Source organism: Tiliqua scincoides, chromosome 14 (assembly GCF_035046505.1).
Source record: "Tiliqua scincoides isolate rTilSci1 chromosome 14, rTilSci1.hap2, whole genome shotgun sequence".
NCBI classification, from domain to species: domain Eukaryota; kingdom Metazoa; phylum Chordata; class Lepidosauria; order Squamata; family Scincidae; genus Tiliqua; species Tiliqua scincoides.
In genome coordinates, this window is record NC_089834.1 from 1623109 (window position 1) to 1639380 (window position 16272).

The following is a 16272-nucleotide window of genomic DNA, read 5'->3' on the forward strand; positions in this document are numbered from 1 at the left end:
AACACAATGAAACTTACACACAAGAAAGAATGATGTTTCTTCTACACTCCCTATTTTTCCATGTAATCTCCGTCCAGTTCTATGGCCTTCCTCCAGCGAGACACAAGGGCATGTATGCCCTGTCGGTACCACACCTTGTTCTGGTCACGAAGCCATTTCTGCACTGTGCGAATCACCTCTTCGTCATCCTCAAAATGTCTTCCGCCAATGACATCCTTTAATGGCCCAAACAAGTGGAAGTCTGAAGGATCTAGGTCAGGGCTGTAGGGTGGATGGGGTAACACAGTCCAACCCTGTTTAGTGATGTGTTCCAAAGTCCTTAAACTTGTGTGAGGCCGAGCGTTATCATGTTGAATTAAACATTCACCTGGGTTGTTATGGGGCCGAAGTCGCTGGAAGCGCTTCTTGAGTTTGGTTAATGAACATAAGAACATAAGAACAGCCCCACTGGAGCAGGCCATAGGCTCATCTAGTCCAGCTTCCTGTATCTCACAGCGGCCCACCAAATGCCCAAGGAGCACACCAGATAACAAGAGACCTCATCCTGGTGCCCTCCCCTACATCTGGCATTCTGACTTAACCCATTTCTAAAATCAGGAGGTTGCGCATCATGGCTTGTACCCCATAATGGATTTTTCCTCCAGAAACTCGTCCAATCCCCTTTTAAAGGCGTCTAGGCTAGACGCCAGAACCACATCCTGTGGCAAGGAGTTCCACAGACCGACCACACGCTGAGTAAAGAAATATTTTCTTTTGTCTGTCTTAACCCGCCCAACACTCAATTTTAGTGGATGTCCCCTGGTTCTGGTATTATGTGAGAGTGTAAAGAGCATCTCCCTATCCACTCTGTCCATTCCCTGCATAATTTTGTATGTCTCAATCATGTCCCCCCTCAAGCGTCTCTTTTCTAGGCTGAAGAGGCCCAAACGCCGTAGCCTTTCCTCATAAGGAAGGTGCCCCAGACCAGTAATCATCTTAGTTGCTCTCTTTTGCACCTTTTCCATTTCCACTAAGTCTTTTTTGAGATGCGGCGACCAGAACTGGACACAATACTCCAGGTGTGGCCTTACCATAGGTTTGTACAACGGCATTATAATACTAGCCGTTTTGTTCTCAATACCCTTCCTAATGATCCCAAGCATAGAATTGGCCTTCTTCACTGCCACCGCACATTGGGTCGACACTTTCATCGACCTGTCCACCACCACCCCAAGATCTCTCTCCTGATCTGTCACAGACAGCTCAGAACCCATCAGCCTATATCTAAAGTTTTGATTTTTTGCCCCAATGTGCATGACTTTACACTTACTGACATTGAAGCGCATCTGCCATTTTGCTGCCCATTCTGCCAGTCTGGAGAGATCCTTCTGGAGCTCCTCACAATCACTTCTGGTCTTCACCACTCGGAAAAGTTTGGTGTCGTCTGCAAACTTAGCCACTTCACTGCTCAACCCTGTCTCCAGGTCATTTATGAAGAGGTTGAAAAGCACCTGTCCCAGGACAGATCCTTGGGGCACACCGCTTTTCACCTCTCTCCATTGTGAAAATTGCCCATTGACACCCACTCTCTGCTTCCTGACCTCCAACCAGTTCTCAATCCACGAGAGGACCTGTCCTCTAATTCCCTGATTGTGGAGTTTTTTCAGTAGCCTTTGGTGAGGGACCGTGTCAAATGCCTTCTGAAAGTCCAGATATATAATGTCCACGGGTTCTCCCGCATCCACATGCCTGTTGACCTTTTCAAAGAATTCTATAAGGTTCGTGAGGCAAGACTTACCCTTACAGAAGCCATGCTGACTCTCCCTCAGCAAGGCCTGTTCGTCTATGTGTTTTGAGATCCTATCTTTGATGAGGCATTCCACCATCTTACCCGGTATGGATGTTAGGCTGACCGGCCTATAGTTTCCCGGGTCCCCCCTCTTTCCCTTTTTAAAAATAGGCGTGACATTTGCTATCCTCCAATCTTCTGGCACCGTGGCCATTTTGAGGGACAAGTTGCATACCTTAGTCAAGAGATCTGCAACTTCATTCTTCAATTCCTCAATTCTTCAATTCCTTAATTCCTTAATTCTTCAATTCCTTAATAACCCTTGGGTGGATGCCATCAGAGCCCGGTGACTTATTGATCTTTAATTTATCAATGAGGTCTGAAACATCTTCTCTTTTAATCTCTATCTGACTTAACTCCTCGGTCAGGAGGGGCCGTTCGGGCAGCGGTATCTGCCCGAGGTCTTCTGCCGTGAAGACAGATGCAAAGAACTCATTTAATTTCTCTGCCATCTCTAAGTCTCCTTTTATCTCCCCTTTCCCTCCCTCACCATCCAGAGGGCCAACCGCTTCTCTGGCGGGTTTCCTGCTTCTAACATATTTGAAGAAGCTTTTATTATTCCCCTTAATGTTGCTGGCCATGCGTTCCTCATAGTCTCTCTTGGCCTCCCATATCACCTTCTTACATTTCTTTTGCCACAGTTTATGTTCCTTTTTATTCTCCTCATTAGGGCAAGACTTCCATTTATGGAAGGAAGCTTCCTTGCCCTTCACAGCCTCTCTAACTTGGCTGGTTAGCCATGCGGGCACCCTCCTGGATTTAGTGGAACCCTTCTTTCTTTGCGGTATACACCTCTGCTGGGCCTCTATTACTGTTGTTTTAAGCAGCCTCCATGCACTCTGGAGAGATTGGACTCTTTTTACCCTCCCTTTCAACCTCCTTCTAACCAGCCTCCTCATGTCTTCACATAAGCTTCAGAATTAATGGTGCTGCCTCTTGGCATCACATCAATGAGTATGACGCTCTCACAGTCCCAAAACACAGTGATCATGACCTTACCGGTGGAAGCAGTTGCTTTGAATTTTTTCTTCTGTGGAGATTGAGGATGATGCCATTCCATCGACTGTCATTTTGTTTCGGACTCAAAATGGTGAACCCAGGTTTCATCACCTGTCACCATCCTGGACAAGAACGCTTCCCCCTCATCTTCAAAACGTTTCAGCAACTCAGAAGAAATGTTTTTTTCTGAGAGATTTGTGGTCCACCGTAAGACAGCACGGAACCCATCGTGCACAACTTTTGAGTAATCAAGAGCACGGATGATTGCATCCACACTTCCTTTGCTGATTGACAGCTTCAGCACCAACTGCCTAGTCGTTATGCGTCAGTCCTCGCGTATGAGCACATCAGCAAGCTGCGTCTTGTCAGGTGTGACAGCCGTGGATGGCCGCCCCAAACGCTGCAAATCTTGGAGCTCTGCCGAACCGCCTTCTAATGGCCTCACCCTCTGTGCCCAGCGACTAACCGTACTTCTGTCGACTGCAGATTCTCCATAAACTGTACACAAACGTTTGTGAATGTTCCTAACAGTTTCCTTCTCTGCAGTGAGAAATTCAATGACGACACGGTGCTTGTAACGTACATCACTTACAGACGCCTTTTCGAAACACTGCTGCAGCTACGCTATCTGTCTGAAGAAACCAAAAATTTGTGTGCGCACTCCTGAAAATTCAGATAATGTATATCTAAAGTTTCGCATTCATACCATTACTGTAGGCTGAGGAAAAAAATGCGGTGCATTACTTTCTGGGCGACCCTCGTATTCACAAACAAATGACTAATTAAAAGCCTAAATAGAAGTTTAATAGGGGATGCTCACATGTTTAAAACCAAAAAGTATTTCTTTGGTCTCTGTCTGCAAATTGCAAGCTGGCTGTTAAAAATAGTCTCAAGGAATGTCTCTTTGGCAAACTGCCTGGCATCCAGATAGCAGAATGAACAGGGAGGCAAATTCCACCTTCAGGTTTGCTTCTAAACAGAGAACTCATGGAAGGAAAGGGAATTTGCAGTTTAAACCTTTTATTCTATTAGTTCCCTTTTAAACCAAAATACAGTCTTGAATGCATATATTAAAGACTGGGAGGGGCTAATATACCAAAATTTCATGTCAAAGAGATCACAATGCTTGTTTACTTAATAATTATTGCTTAAAAGTGTAAATTAATGGTAGTTTAAAGTGAATTTTAGCTGTTAAAATAGTTTGATTAAAGCATAAATACACAGAATAGTAGACACCATTAAATTAAAAATGCTTAAGTCTCAGATGTGACTCAGATGCAACCTTGAGAGGCAGATGTCTTGACAAAAGCATTCCTAACCCTATATGTCTGTAGACTCAAAGTCCTGTTTGATACTTTTAATGTGAACAAGGGAGTAAGCATCCCAGAGACTTTTTAGCAACAGTATACAGGGAAAGTGAAAAAGTAACTTCTCAGACAGACTTTGGCAACATTAGAGATGGGAAATGTTATCTGGTTGGCACCAGAATGCAGGGAAATTGAAAGTTGTAAGGCTAAGAAACAGTTTTGAAACATTTGATGGAGGCCTTAGCAATGCAAGTGCAACTTTTTATCTTGTTTGGCAGATGGAAATAGAATTTTCTAACAAGTAGGGATACAAACACCTGCAGAGACGGCTAGACAGGAACAAGATAATAAAGTTGTCTATGGGAAAGTCCCCTGATTAAGCCAAAACATCATGAGAGCCTCTGTTTGAGCTAAAAGCTGACAGAAGGGGCTGGATTCAGTTAAAATGAATGAGAAAGGTCTCTTAAAATCCTTTTTACAATAAGAGGTTGGTTTTCCTGTATTAAATAAATATAATTACACCACTATACATCACTAAACATCCCTTAAGGTACACGTATGGGGTCACAGCTAGAGAAGACTTGGTTTAGACAATGCTGGCACAGAGCCCCATAGTGTCTGGTACAAAGAATGTTATAGATAAGCAGGTGGCTCCTTGCAACATACCAAGGACACCTAAGTGAGAAGAAGTGCCAAAAGATAAGTGCAAAAGACATAGCAAAATGCCAGTTCTGTAATAATTGAGTAAAGAGTGCCACCTACTGGCTTTTGAAATCTTTAAGTTATATATGTCTCAATGTACATTTTTGCCTTATTTGAAACCTGTAACTTGAAACCAACCAATCAAATGCTTGTAAAGTTATCTCTAGCCAATCCTGAGAAAGCCCCATCTCTGATGTCACACACCAGCCAATGAGAAGTGTAAGACTCCTCAAACAAAGGAGCTGGAATAGAATAAAAGCAGGACGGTCAGACTGGGAAAATTGCTCTCTTCGCTTTGGACAAGGAGTCCCTGAGAAGCCTGTTACTGGCAATGACATAAAGCTTGCAGATGATCACCACTCTTGCCTACTGAGTTTGCTTTTGGACTTTGCTTTTGACCTTGCAACAACTGCATTTGGGGACATGTGACAGACCTGTACATTGAACAAGCTACTATGTATATTCTTTTAACAATGTTACTCCTAGGTAAGCATGGATAGAATTCCAGCCTAGGATCTCTAGGATTCCAGTGAAATCTCTTCCTACTTGATGACATCACTTCCGGTCATGACATCACTTCTGGTGGGTCCCGACAGACTCTTTCTACAAAGTGGGTCTTGGTGCTAAAGCAGTGAGAGCCACTGTCCTGAGGTGACCACCACGGTCTGTTTCACAGACCCAGGAAACCCTAATTCCAATCCAGCTTCATTCTTTTGGCCATGCATTCTCCTGAGCCATGCAGCTTTCCCTGGGGTAAATTCTTCTGCCACACAGGTAGGCAGTGGGGAGGGGAGCCTTTGGGCTCAGTTCTATCCAACTTTCCAGCATTGGTGCAGCCACAATGCAGCCCCCAGTTAAGGGAACACATGTTACCTTATCTTGAAGAGGACTCTGATTGCCTCCCCACCAAAGGATGGAGCACATACCCCACTGACATGGCACCAGAAAATTGGGTAGGATTGGGTCCTCACCTGCCTCCCCTCCTCCCCCACACCCTTGCCCCCCTGCCTGTCCTGCTTCCCTTTCAAAGGACTCCAGAGGGAGGCTCTGCCTCACCTGCCTCCTCTCCCCCCACACATCCTTGCCCCCCTCTGCCTGCTGCTTTCTTTAGGACTCCAGTGAAAGGCTCATATCACTCTGTTGGTGCCTGTGGATGATGCTGAAATAAATAAAATCTATTGCAGGTCTTCTGTCTCTATGGTAGAATGGAAAGCAATCACAATTTGCACTTTAAAAGTACACGTGAGTCAAGGGGCCAAATGGATCCAAGTGTTATAGTATAGACTTGCATTCCAGACTAGATTGCCTTAGCATGGAGTTCCCAGAGGCAAAGGGCCCAACTGGCTTTGACTGCAGGATGCAGAAGTACAAGAGAGAGGAACAGCATTGCCATGGACCGCCAGGCCATCACGGGCACCAGGCCAGCATTTCATCCCTGCCCTCCCCCCGCTGCATCCTGCTGCTTCAAAGGATGCCAACACAGCATCAGATGCCTGAGTCATCCTAACTTTCCTTGTCTTTTCAGCACTGGCTGGGCAGTGGTCCAGACCTTGCCAATGGCCACTGTCAGCTGCTGGTCTGGCACTGCCCGTGATGGAGAATTCCTGGAGCAAGGCCTGTGTTAGCCTTCTGGATTACAAAACGGAGAAGTTTGCCCTGACCAGAAACAGGAAGGTGGGCGCCTTGCACCGGCTGATCCAGCTCGGCATCTTGGGCTACATCCTTGGGTAAGAGAGGGGAGAAGGGAGGGCTGCAGGGCAAAGTGGGGGGAGAAGCAACTCCCATCTTGCACATCATGGGCTTTGAAAAGGCATTGCTGCTGATTACTGCAGCCAAATGGTAAACCAGGGAGGGTTTGTAGTTGGGGCACAGCCTGTGGTCTGAAAAGGGAGCCTTTTAACGCCTTCTCTGTAAAGGATTGACAGCAGAAGCTGGGCAATTCAGAGGATCACAGATTGGGGGGGGGGTGGACAACAGGGAGATAAAATCACCCTGGTAACCCGTTGTCATCTTTTGTTCTAGGTGCCTGAGACACACACACACCCAGCAGCAGTGTGACTGATGCTGCTACAAGGGATTAAATCCCTGCCACAAGGAGATTCTTTGAGGAAGGGGAGGGCAACAAAGAATATGGAAGAATATTCATTCATTTCTTCCTCACTGGAGATCTTCAAGCAGAGGCTTGAGAAGCACCTGCGGGAGATGCTCTATGAGAATTTCCTGCTACAGGCAGGGGTTGGACTACATGACCTTTGAGGTCCCTGTGGTCTTTAGAGCCCCTTTATCTGGTCTTTCTCTTGCAAACAGCCGGGCCCAACTGAGGCACGCGCAACAGGGTCTTAAAGTCAGGGTCCAGGTCCAGGGAGGGTTGTCTGGGCATCAGAATGCCTCTCTATGCGTTGACTCTTTTGTCTCGCAGGTGGGTGTTCCTCGCCAGGAAGGGCTACCAGGAACGGGACACTGACCCCCACACCTCTGTCATCACCAAACTGAAAGGGGTTTCCGTCACACACATTGCAGAGCTGGGAGACAGGCTGTGGGACGTGGCTGATTATGTGAAGCCCCCCCAGGTACGTTTGCCTTGGGGCACTACAAGGATTGGCTGCCCAGGTCTAGCCAAAGGTGAATCTTGCATGTTGTCCTTTCACACAGATCAGCATTAGACTAAAATGGGAAATGACGGAAGGAAAAAAGGTTATTCATTGTTCTTCCAAAATATAGTGGAGTATTCACTTTTCAGTGAATCAAGCAATATATATATATATATATATATATATATATATATATATATATATATATATATATATATATATATATATATATATATATATTTATTTATTTATTTATTTATTTATTTATTTATTTATTTAAATCTTCACAGGGAGAAAATGTGTTCTTTCTGGTGACCAACTTCATCGCAACCCCAAGGCAAGTGCAGGGATTGTGCCCAGAGGTACGTCTTGCGCCTTTCATCCCCCTCCTCCTCTCAGCCATGAGTCCCAACCAAGCATGTGACTTGGCTTGCTTGTGTGAGCCAGCTTGGGCCATGGTATGTGGCTGCTACTTCCTGCACCTTGTTGAGCTGACAGTGACTGGATTGTGTTGCTCTGGGCCAGGCCTTCACCACAGGCTCAGAGCGTGTTTGGATTAATACAAACTCTGCCTCTGTGGGGAAAGCCCAGAAAAGGGGAAGAGATCTCCAACTGTTCTTGGTCTCTCCCTATGCACATCTACTCAGTGTGCTGTTCAGTGGGGCTGACTCCCAGGAAAGTGTGCATGGGGTTGCAGCCCTAGTCACAAGAAGAATTCTCAGCACCAGACTGGCCATCAAACTACAATGCCAACCCCACCCATGCAAAGAAAAACAGGAACATGCTTGCCATGGATGAAGGGGACATGGCAACTTGTACATTTTCTGCCCACTCGTAGGGAAAATGAGGGACAGGCTAATTCTGAAGCTGGGGTGCAGTGCGCATTGCTGGAGCTCTGCTCTCTGCAGGGCTGGCTTAAGGTCTCCTGGCAGCAGAGTGGACAAGGCAGCAAATGACCTGGTGGCATGCTGACCACAAATTTGGTAACAAATTTGGAAAGGAAGAGGGAGTGGAGTGGAAAGGTGAAGAAGAGGTCCAGTCCTGTTCTCTTCCCCTCTTTTTCAAATCTAGAGAGCAAGAAGGGGAGGAGTCCTAGAGAGTGAGGGCACCTCCTCCAATTCTGCTGCCTGAGGTGATTGTAAGAACATAAAAGGAGCCCTGCTTGATGAGGCCAAAGGCCCACCTAGTCCAGCTTCCTGTATTTTACAGTGGCCCCACTGGATGCCTCCGTGAGGACACAAAATACCTGCCTGCATCCTGTTACCTTCCTTGCATCTGGCATTCTGAGGTTGCGAACTTCCAAAACCAGGAAGTTGCACATACCCATAATGGCTTGTAAACTGTGATGGACTTTTCTCCTAGAAATCTGTCCAAACTCCTTTTAAAGGTATTGAGACCAGTCATCACCACCACATCCTGTAGCAAGCAGTTCCACAGATTAATTACACGTTGGGTAAAGAAATATTTTCTTTTGTCTGTTAGAACATAAGAACATAAGAACAGCCCCACTGGATCAGGCCATAGGCCCATCTAGTCCAGCTTCCTGTATCTCACAGCGGCCCACCAAATGCCCCAGGGAGCACACCAGATAACAAGAGACCTCGTCCTGGTGCTCTCCCCTACATCTGGCATTCTGACTTAACCCATTCCTAAAATCAGGAGGTTGCGCATACACATCATGGCTTGTACCCCATAATGGATTTTTCCTCCAGAAACTCGTCCAATCCCCTTTTAAAGGCGTCTAGGCTAGACGCCAGCACCACATCCTGTGGCAAGGAGTTCCACAGACCGACCACACGCTGAGTAAAGAAATATTTTCTTTTGTCTGTCCTAACCCGCCCAACACTCAATTTTAGTGGATGTCCCCTGGTTCTGGTATTATGTGAGAGTGTAAAGAGCATCTCCCTATCTACTCTGTCCATCCCCTGCATAATTTTGTATGTCTCAATCATGTCCCCCCTCAAGCGTCTCTTTTCTAGGCTGAAGAGGCCCAAACGCCGTAGCCTTTCCTCATAAGGAAGGTGCCCCAGCCCCGTAATCATCTTAGTCGCTCTCTTTTGCACCTTTTCCATTTCCACTATGTCTTTTTTGAGATGCGGCGACCAGAACTGGACACAATACTCCAGGTGTGGCCTTACCATCGATTTGTACAACGGCATTATAATATTAGCCGTTTTGTTCTCAATACCCTTCCTAATGATCCCAAGCATAGAATTGGCCTTCTTCACTGCCGCCGCACATTGGGTCGACACTTTCATCGACCTGTCCACCACCACCCCAAGATCTCTCTCCTGATCTGTCACAGACAGCTCAGAACCCATCAGCCTATATCTAAAGTTTTGATTTTTTGCCCCAATGTGCATGACTTTACACTTACTGACATTGAAGCGCATCTGCCATTTTGCTGCCCATTCTGCCAGTCTGGAGAGATCCTTCTGGAGCTCCTCACAATCACTTCTGGTCTTCACCACTCGGAAAAGTTTGGTGTCGTCTGCAAACTTAGCCACTTCACTGCTCAACCCTGTCTCCAGGTCATTTATGAAGAGGTTGAAAAGCACCGGTCCCAGGACAGATCCTTGGGGCACACCGCTTTTCACCTCTCTCCATTGTGAAAATTGCCCATTGACACCCACTCTCTGCTTCCTGGCCTCCAACCAGTTCTCAATCCAGGAGAGGACCTGTCCTCTAATTCCCTGACTGTGGAGTTTTTTCAGTAGCCTTTGGTGAGGGACCGTGTCAAACGCCTTCTGAAAGTCCAGATATATAATGTCCACGGGTTCTCCCGCATCCACATGCCTGTTGACCTTTTCAAAGAATTCTATAAGGTTTGTGAGGCAAGACTTACCCTTACAGAAGCCATGCTGACTCTCCCTCAGCAAGGCCTGTTCATCTATGTGTTTTGAGATCCTATCTTTGATGAGGCATTCCACCATCTTACCCGGTATGGATGTTAGGCTGACCGGCCTATAGTTTCCCGGGTCCCCCCTCTTTCCCTTTTTAAAAATAGGCGTGACATTTGCTATCCTCCAATCTTCTGGCACCATGGCCGTTTTGAGGGACAAGTTGCATACCTTAGTCAAGAGATCTGCAACTTCATTCTTCAATTCCTTAATAACCCTTGGGTGTATGCCATCAGGGCCCGGTGACTTATTGATCTTTAATTTATCAATGAGGTCTGAAACATCTTCTCTTTTAACCTCTATCTGACTTAACTCCTCGGTTAGGAGGGGCCGTTCGGGCAGCGGTATCTGCCCGAGGTCTTCTGCCGTGAAGACAGATGCAAAGAACTCATTTAATTTCTCTGCCATCTCTAAGTCTCCTTTTATCTCCCCTTTCCCTCCCTCACCATCCAGAGGGCCAACCGCTTCTCTGGCGGGTTTCCTGCTTCTAACATATTTGAAGAAGCTTTTATTATTCCCCTTAATGTTGCTGGCCATGCGTTCCTCATAGTCTCGCTTGGCCTCCCCTATCACCTTCTTACATTTCTTTTGCCACAGTTTATGTTCCTTTTTATTCTCTTCATTAGGGCAAGACTTCCATTTACGGAAGGAAGCTTCCTTGCCCTTCACAGCCTCTCTAACTTGGCTGGTTAGCCATGCGGGCACTCTCCTGGATTTAGTGGAACCCTTCTTTCTTTGCGGTATACACCTCTGCTGGGCCTCTATTACTGTTGTTTTAAGCAGCCTCCATGCACTCTGGAGAGACTGGACTCTTTTTACCCTCCCTTTCAACCTCCTTCTAACCAGCCTCCTCATTTGAGGGAAGTCCGCCCGTCGGAAGTCAAGGGTTTTTGTTAGAGATTTGCCTGATATTCTTCCCCCAACGTGCACGTCAAAACGGATCGCAGCATGATCACTGTTCCCCAATGGCTCAGTAACGTTTACATCTCTAACCAGGTGCTGCGTACCGCACAAAATTAAATCCAGAGTCACCTGTCCTCTGGTGGGCTCCTTGACTAGCTGATCTAAGCCACAGTCATTTAGCACGTCAAGAAATCCGGTTTCCTTATCGTGACCAGAACACAAATTGACCCAGTCAATATGAGGATAATTGAAGTCCCCCATGATTACAACCCTGTCCTTCCTTGTCACCTCCCTGATCTGTTTCCTCATTTCAAGGTCCCCATCAGATTTCTGGTCTGGAGGACGATAGCACGCCCCCAGTATTACATTGCTGCACAAGCCTGGTAATTTAACCCACAGAGATTCTACGGTGGAGTCGGACCCACCTTCAATCTCTACTTTGCTGGATTCTATCCCTTCCTTAACATAAAGGGCCACCCCACCTCCAACACGCCCCTGCCTGTCCCTCCTGTAGAGTTTATAGCCCGGGATTGCGGTATCCCACTGATTCTCCGCATTCCACCAGGTTTCCGTTATGCCCACTATGTCAATATTTTCCCTTGTCACCAGACATTCCAGTTCTCCCACCTTTACTCGTAGACTTCGGGCATTCGCATAAAAGCATTTATACACGGAATGCCCCAGGATGGGCTGCTTATTCGCTCCTTTGTCCCCGCATCCTCTCATTGTGCCAAACCGTCTATCACATCCCATCACCCTACCTTTCCCAATTTCTTCTCCTACCCTGCCTTTGTCTTGTTGTTCTCTAACCTCCCCATCCTCATCCCATAGGGATGAGGAGTCCCGAACCGGATGCCCCTCGGCTCCTGTCGGCCTTCCCCCAGGGATCAGTTTAAAAGCTGCTCTGCCACCTTTTTAATGTTATGCGCCAGCAGTCTGGTTCCATTCTGGTTCAAATGGAGCCCGTCCCTCTTGTACAGGCCCCGCTTGTCCCAAAACGTTCCCCAGTGCCTAACAAATCTAAACCCCTCCTCCCTACACCACCGTCTCATCCACGCATTGAGACCCCTGATCTCCGCCTGCCTAGCTGGCCCTGCGCGTGGAACAGGTAGCACTTCAGAGAACGCTACCTTTGAGGTCCTGGCTTTCAGCTTCCTGCCTAAAAGCCTAAATTTGGCCTCCAGGACCTCCCAGCTACACTTGCCCACGTCGTTGGTGCCGACATGCACCACAGCCGCTACCTCTCCCCAGCACTGTCTACTAGCCTGTCTAGACGAGAAGTGATGTCCGCAACCTTCGCACCAGGCAGGCAAGTCACCATGCGGTCCTCACATCCGTCGCAAACCCCCCTCTCTATGTTTCTAATAATCGAATCCCCCACTACAAGAAGCCCCCGACCCCCCTCCCGCCGAGGAGTATCCCGAGTGCGCTCGGATACGGGCCCATCCCCTGGAGAAGGGGTCCCCACTAGGGGATTGTTTCCCTCCTCTCCAGGATGACGTCCTCCAGTCCCGAGACTTCCCACCCGGGCAGCCGAGGAGCTGCACGCCTGAGGTTGGGACGAAGCCTGATCGTCCCCGGAAGTCTCCCCACGGTCCTCCTCTGGCTGCCTGCGCTTCTCCAGGTCGGCCACCAAGGCTTCAAGGGAGCGGACATGTTCTAACTCTCAACACTCAGTTTTAGTTGTGGGTGTTGACTGTCTCAGCCGCCCTCATGAATGGACCAACCCTGCTTGTATGCTGTCTTCATTTACTCAGCAGTAGCCCCACTGCCCCTGTGTGACACTGTGCTGTCACAGACCGCAAGTCCTCTTGTGGATTTGCACGGAGTCAAGGGCAGGCTGCACACCACATGGTGCCTCAGTGTTTGTTGACATTCATTCATTGCTATGTTAAGCATTAAAAAAGGTAAAAATTAATTAAAAGAGCAAATGCAGCATCATTAGTCACAGCAGATTAAAACACTAGAGTTGGAGACACTCCACTGTCTGCAGTAGAGTCAGGGACACTCGATCTCACTCATACCTCTCCCCTCTCCTCCACACTCCACACTCCAAACTTCTGGTTTGTCTTCCTCTTTCTTTTCCAGTTCAGGGAGTGAAAAGAGGAGGAGGAGCAGTGAAGGGAAGACAGAAGTAAACCCCTCTGCTAGCCTGCTGCCTGAGGCGACTCTCTCAATCAGCTTCATAGATGGGCCAGTCCTGGGGACAAAGTTCCCACAAACCCTCCCCCACAATAGCACTTTTTGCTCCATCTGTGCTTTGCCAGTTTTTTTTGCCAGTGACTAGAAATGGTTGTTTCTAAAAGACGGAGGGGGAGGTTTGAAAAAACTGTCACCTGGTGCTGGACGACCAATAATATAGGTGCCAGTGAGCCTCCCAAGAGAGGGGATTCCAGAAGTGAGGCACCACAACCAGGCAGGCTTCTTTCACGCGCCATCTCCTGCCTCACTTTCCAAGGCAGGCGTGTGTGGAGGGAGGTGCCTGCAGGCGACCTTCGAGCGTGGCTAAGAACATTCAGGAGCAGCAGGTATTCTTCTGTGTGTGCACTGAAAATGAGGTGCCTGCATACACAATTGTCCCCCTGGACCCAATCTGTCCACCCATTTCCCCCCCCCCCCTTTGTGCCTTCACAACTGCCCTGTAGGGTAGCAGCCTGAGCTGGGCTGGCATTAAGAGCCACAGGGCAAGACAGGAGAAGAGGCTGTGCAGCATTATATCAAGAGCTCTGTCTTGATAAGGCAGGATCATGATTAATTGCTGGCACAAGATTTGAAAGGTTGCCGCAACCCCTGCAAATGAGGTTTTTTCACCCTGCTGAGGTCCACAGGTTTAAGAACACTGTTAGGCAATTCCAAGAATACTCTGGGGGAGCCAAAGATCAGCTGAAGTCATTGGGGGAAACCCTGACGTGCACATTTGTTGCATAGATTCATGCACCCCAAATGGGGTTAAGAAGAGTCACCATCTCTCCTTGTTGCCAATTTCTGTCTTCTGCAGCACCCTTCGGTATTGGATGGAATTTGCACGGGGGATGCTGACTGCGCTGCAGGACAACCAGTGGTCCATGGGAATGGTAAGGAGTTCTTCGCAACCCCGGTTTCCACCACTCCCTAGCCTGACCCACAACATGGATGCCCTGGGCGGACTTTCTATTTCCCTGCAGTTGCTGCCTGCTCAACCCTGAATCGTTTTGTGCAGCTCTCCTCTCTATTCCTAAATATGTTCAAAAATAAATCCTTCCTGGGTGAACGATTCCTACACCTTCTTCCTCACCCAAAGGTTCCAAAAAGGAGGCAACTGCAGGCTGTTCCCTGTTCACGCATATCCTGCCTTCCCTCTTCACCCCCCTCGCGCAGTATCATCAGACACTGACTGGTAGCAGCTCACCAGGGCCTCAGACAGAGAAAAGGTCTAATGTATGAACTGAGGCTTCTGTGGCCAGAATTGTCATCAGGAAACAAATGCATTTTGGGGTTCCCAGACCACAATCCCAGTCTACAATATCTTTGATGTTCCTTTGCTCTAGTACTGACCGAACTTTCACAGAATGTAAACACTGCTGGACCTTTCCGGTTGATTTAAACCCAACCTGTCTGCTTGTCCCAGAATTTTGCTGATGTGGTCAGTTGCCCCTTGAATATAAGGTAAAATGACCCTCATCCCATGACCCCTTTTACCTGGGGTATGCTGCCCTTTCTGGGAACCAGTTTGCTATTAATCAATCCCTGGAGGTATCTATTTTGTTCCAGTACCTTCTTGATATGGTCCAGTTCTTGTTGAAGATATTGTGGCTCTGAAATTCTTTCCACCCTTTTTATTTATGTATTAACCAGCCCCCTTTTTTTGTTTGGGATGATAGTTGGAAGTAAAGTATAAATAACAATCTGTGTGCGTGGGTTTTCTGAAAACCCTATAACCTATAGTACCTATTCCCTATTACAAGAACATCAAGGAAGAGGAATTCACCCTCCTTTTCCATCTCCACCGTAAATTGAATTGAGTGATGCGTACTACTAAGAAGATTCAGAAAAAAAGGCAGCTCCTCCTCTCTCTTATTCCATAGGACAAAAATCTCATCAATTGCACAGACTAATGGCCCATAGCTGGTTGTGCTCAGCACATAAGAACATAAGAACAGCCCCACTGGATCAGGCCATAGGCCCATCTAGTCCAGCTTCCTGTACCTCACAGCGGCCCACCAAATGCCCCAGGTAGCACACCAGATAACAAGAGACCTCATCCTGGTGCCTCCCTTGCATCTCGCATTCTGACATAACCCATTTCTAAAATCAGGAGGTTGCGCATACACATCATGGCTTGTACCCAGTAATGGATTTTTCCTCCAGGAACTTGTTCAATCCCCTTTTAAAGGCGTCCAGGCTAGACGCCTTCACCACATCCTGTGGCAAGGAGTTCCACAGACCAACCACACGTTGAGTAAAAAAATATTTTCTTTTGTTTGTTCGAACTCTCCTAACACTCAATTTTTGTGGATATCCCCTGGTTCTGGTGTTATGTGAGAGTGTAAAGAGCATCTCTCTATCCACTCTGTCCATCCCCTGCATAATTTTGTTTGTCTCAAAATTGTTTTCACCTTGTTTTCAACATCCACCATATATAAATTGGGCCCTACAGGGATCAAGGGGCTGCCCACTGCTGCCCCATCTGTTTGTTCATCAACTTCCTGGTTCCATAAGAAGTATGTGGAGGTCAAGCAATGCTGGAACAAAGTTGTAAAGTTTGGTGAAAATAAAGGTTAATAAGGTCCATATAATAATAATAATAATAATAATAATAATAATAATAATAATAATAATAATAATAATAATAATAAAAAAACAACAACAACTTTATTTTTACCCCACCTTTCTCCCTGAAGGGATTCAAGGCAGCTTACAACAGATTAAAAAACATAATTTAAAACAAATAAAAACATATTAACACATGTCATAAAAACAGCAGTCAGATAAAAAATAGGTAAAAAAAGCATAGAGCAGCAGCAAATCATAAAAGAATCAGGCCTGTAAAATATTAAAAGATT

General features: G+C 47.0%; 1 protein-coding gene across 1 annotated transcript in view; it reads left to right on the forward strand.

Annotated features, from left to right (window-relative positions):
* P2RX6 (purinergic receptor P2X 6) overlaps positions 1-16272 on the forward strand; it is a 31812-nt gene that overhangs the window by 2175 nt on the left and 13365 nt on the right. The window contains exons 4-7 of the mRNA XM_066609947.1: positions 6462-6556; positions 7268-7406; positions 7718-7789; positions 14229-14304. Of these exons, the coding sequence (XP_066466044.1) occupies positions 6462-6556; positions 7268-7406; positions 7718-7789; positions 14229-14304 (382 nt within the window). The remainder of the gene's footprint in view (positions 1-6461; positions 6557-7267; positions 7407-7717; positions 7790-14228; positions 14305-16272) is intronic.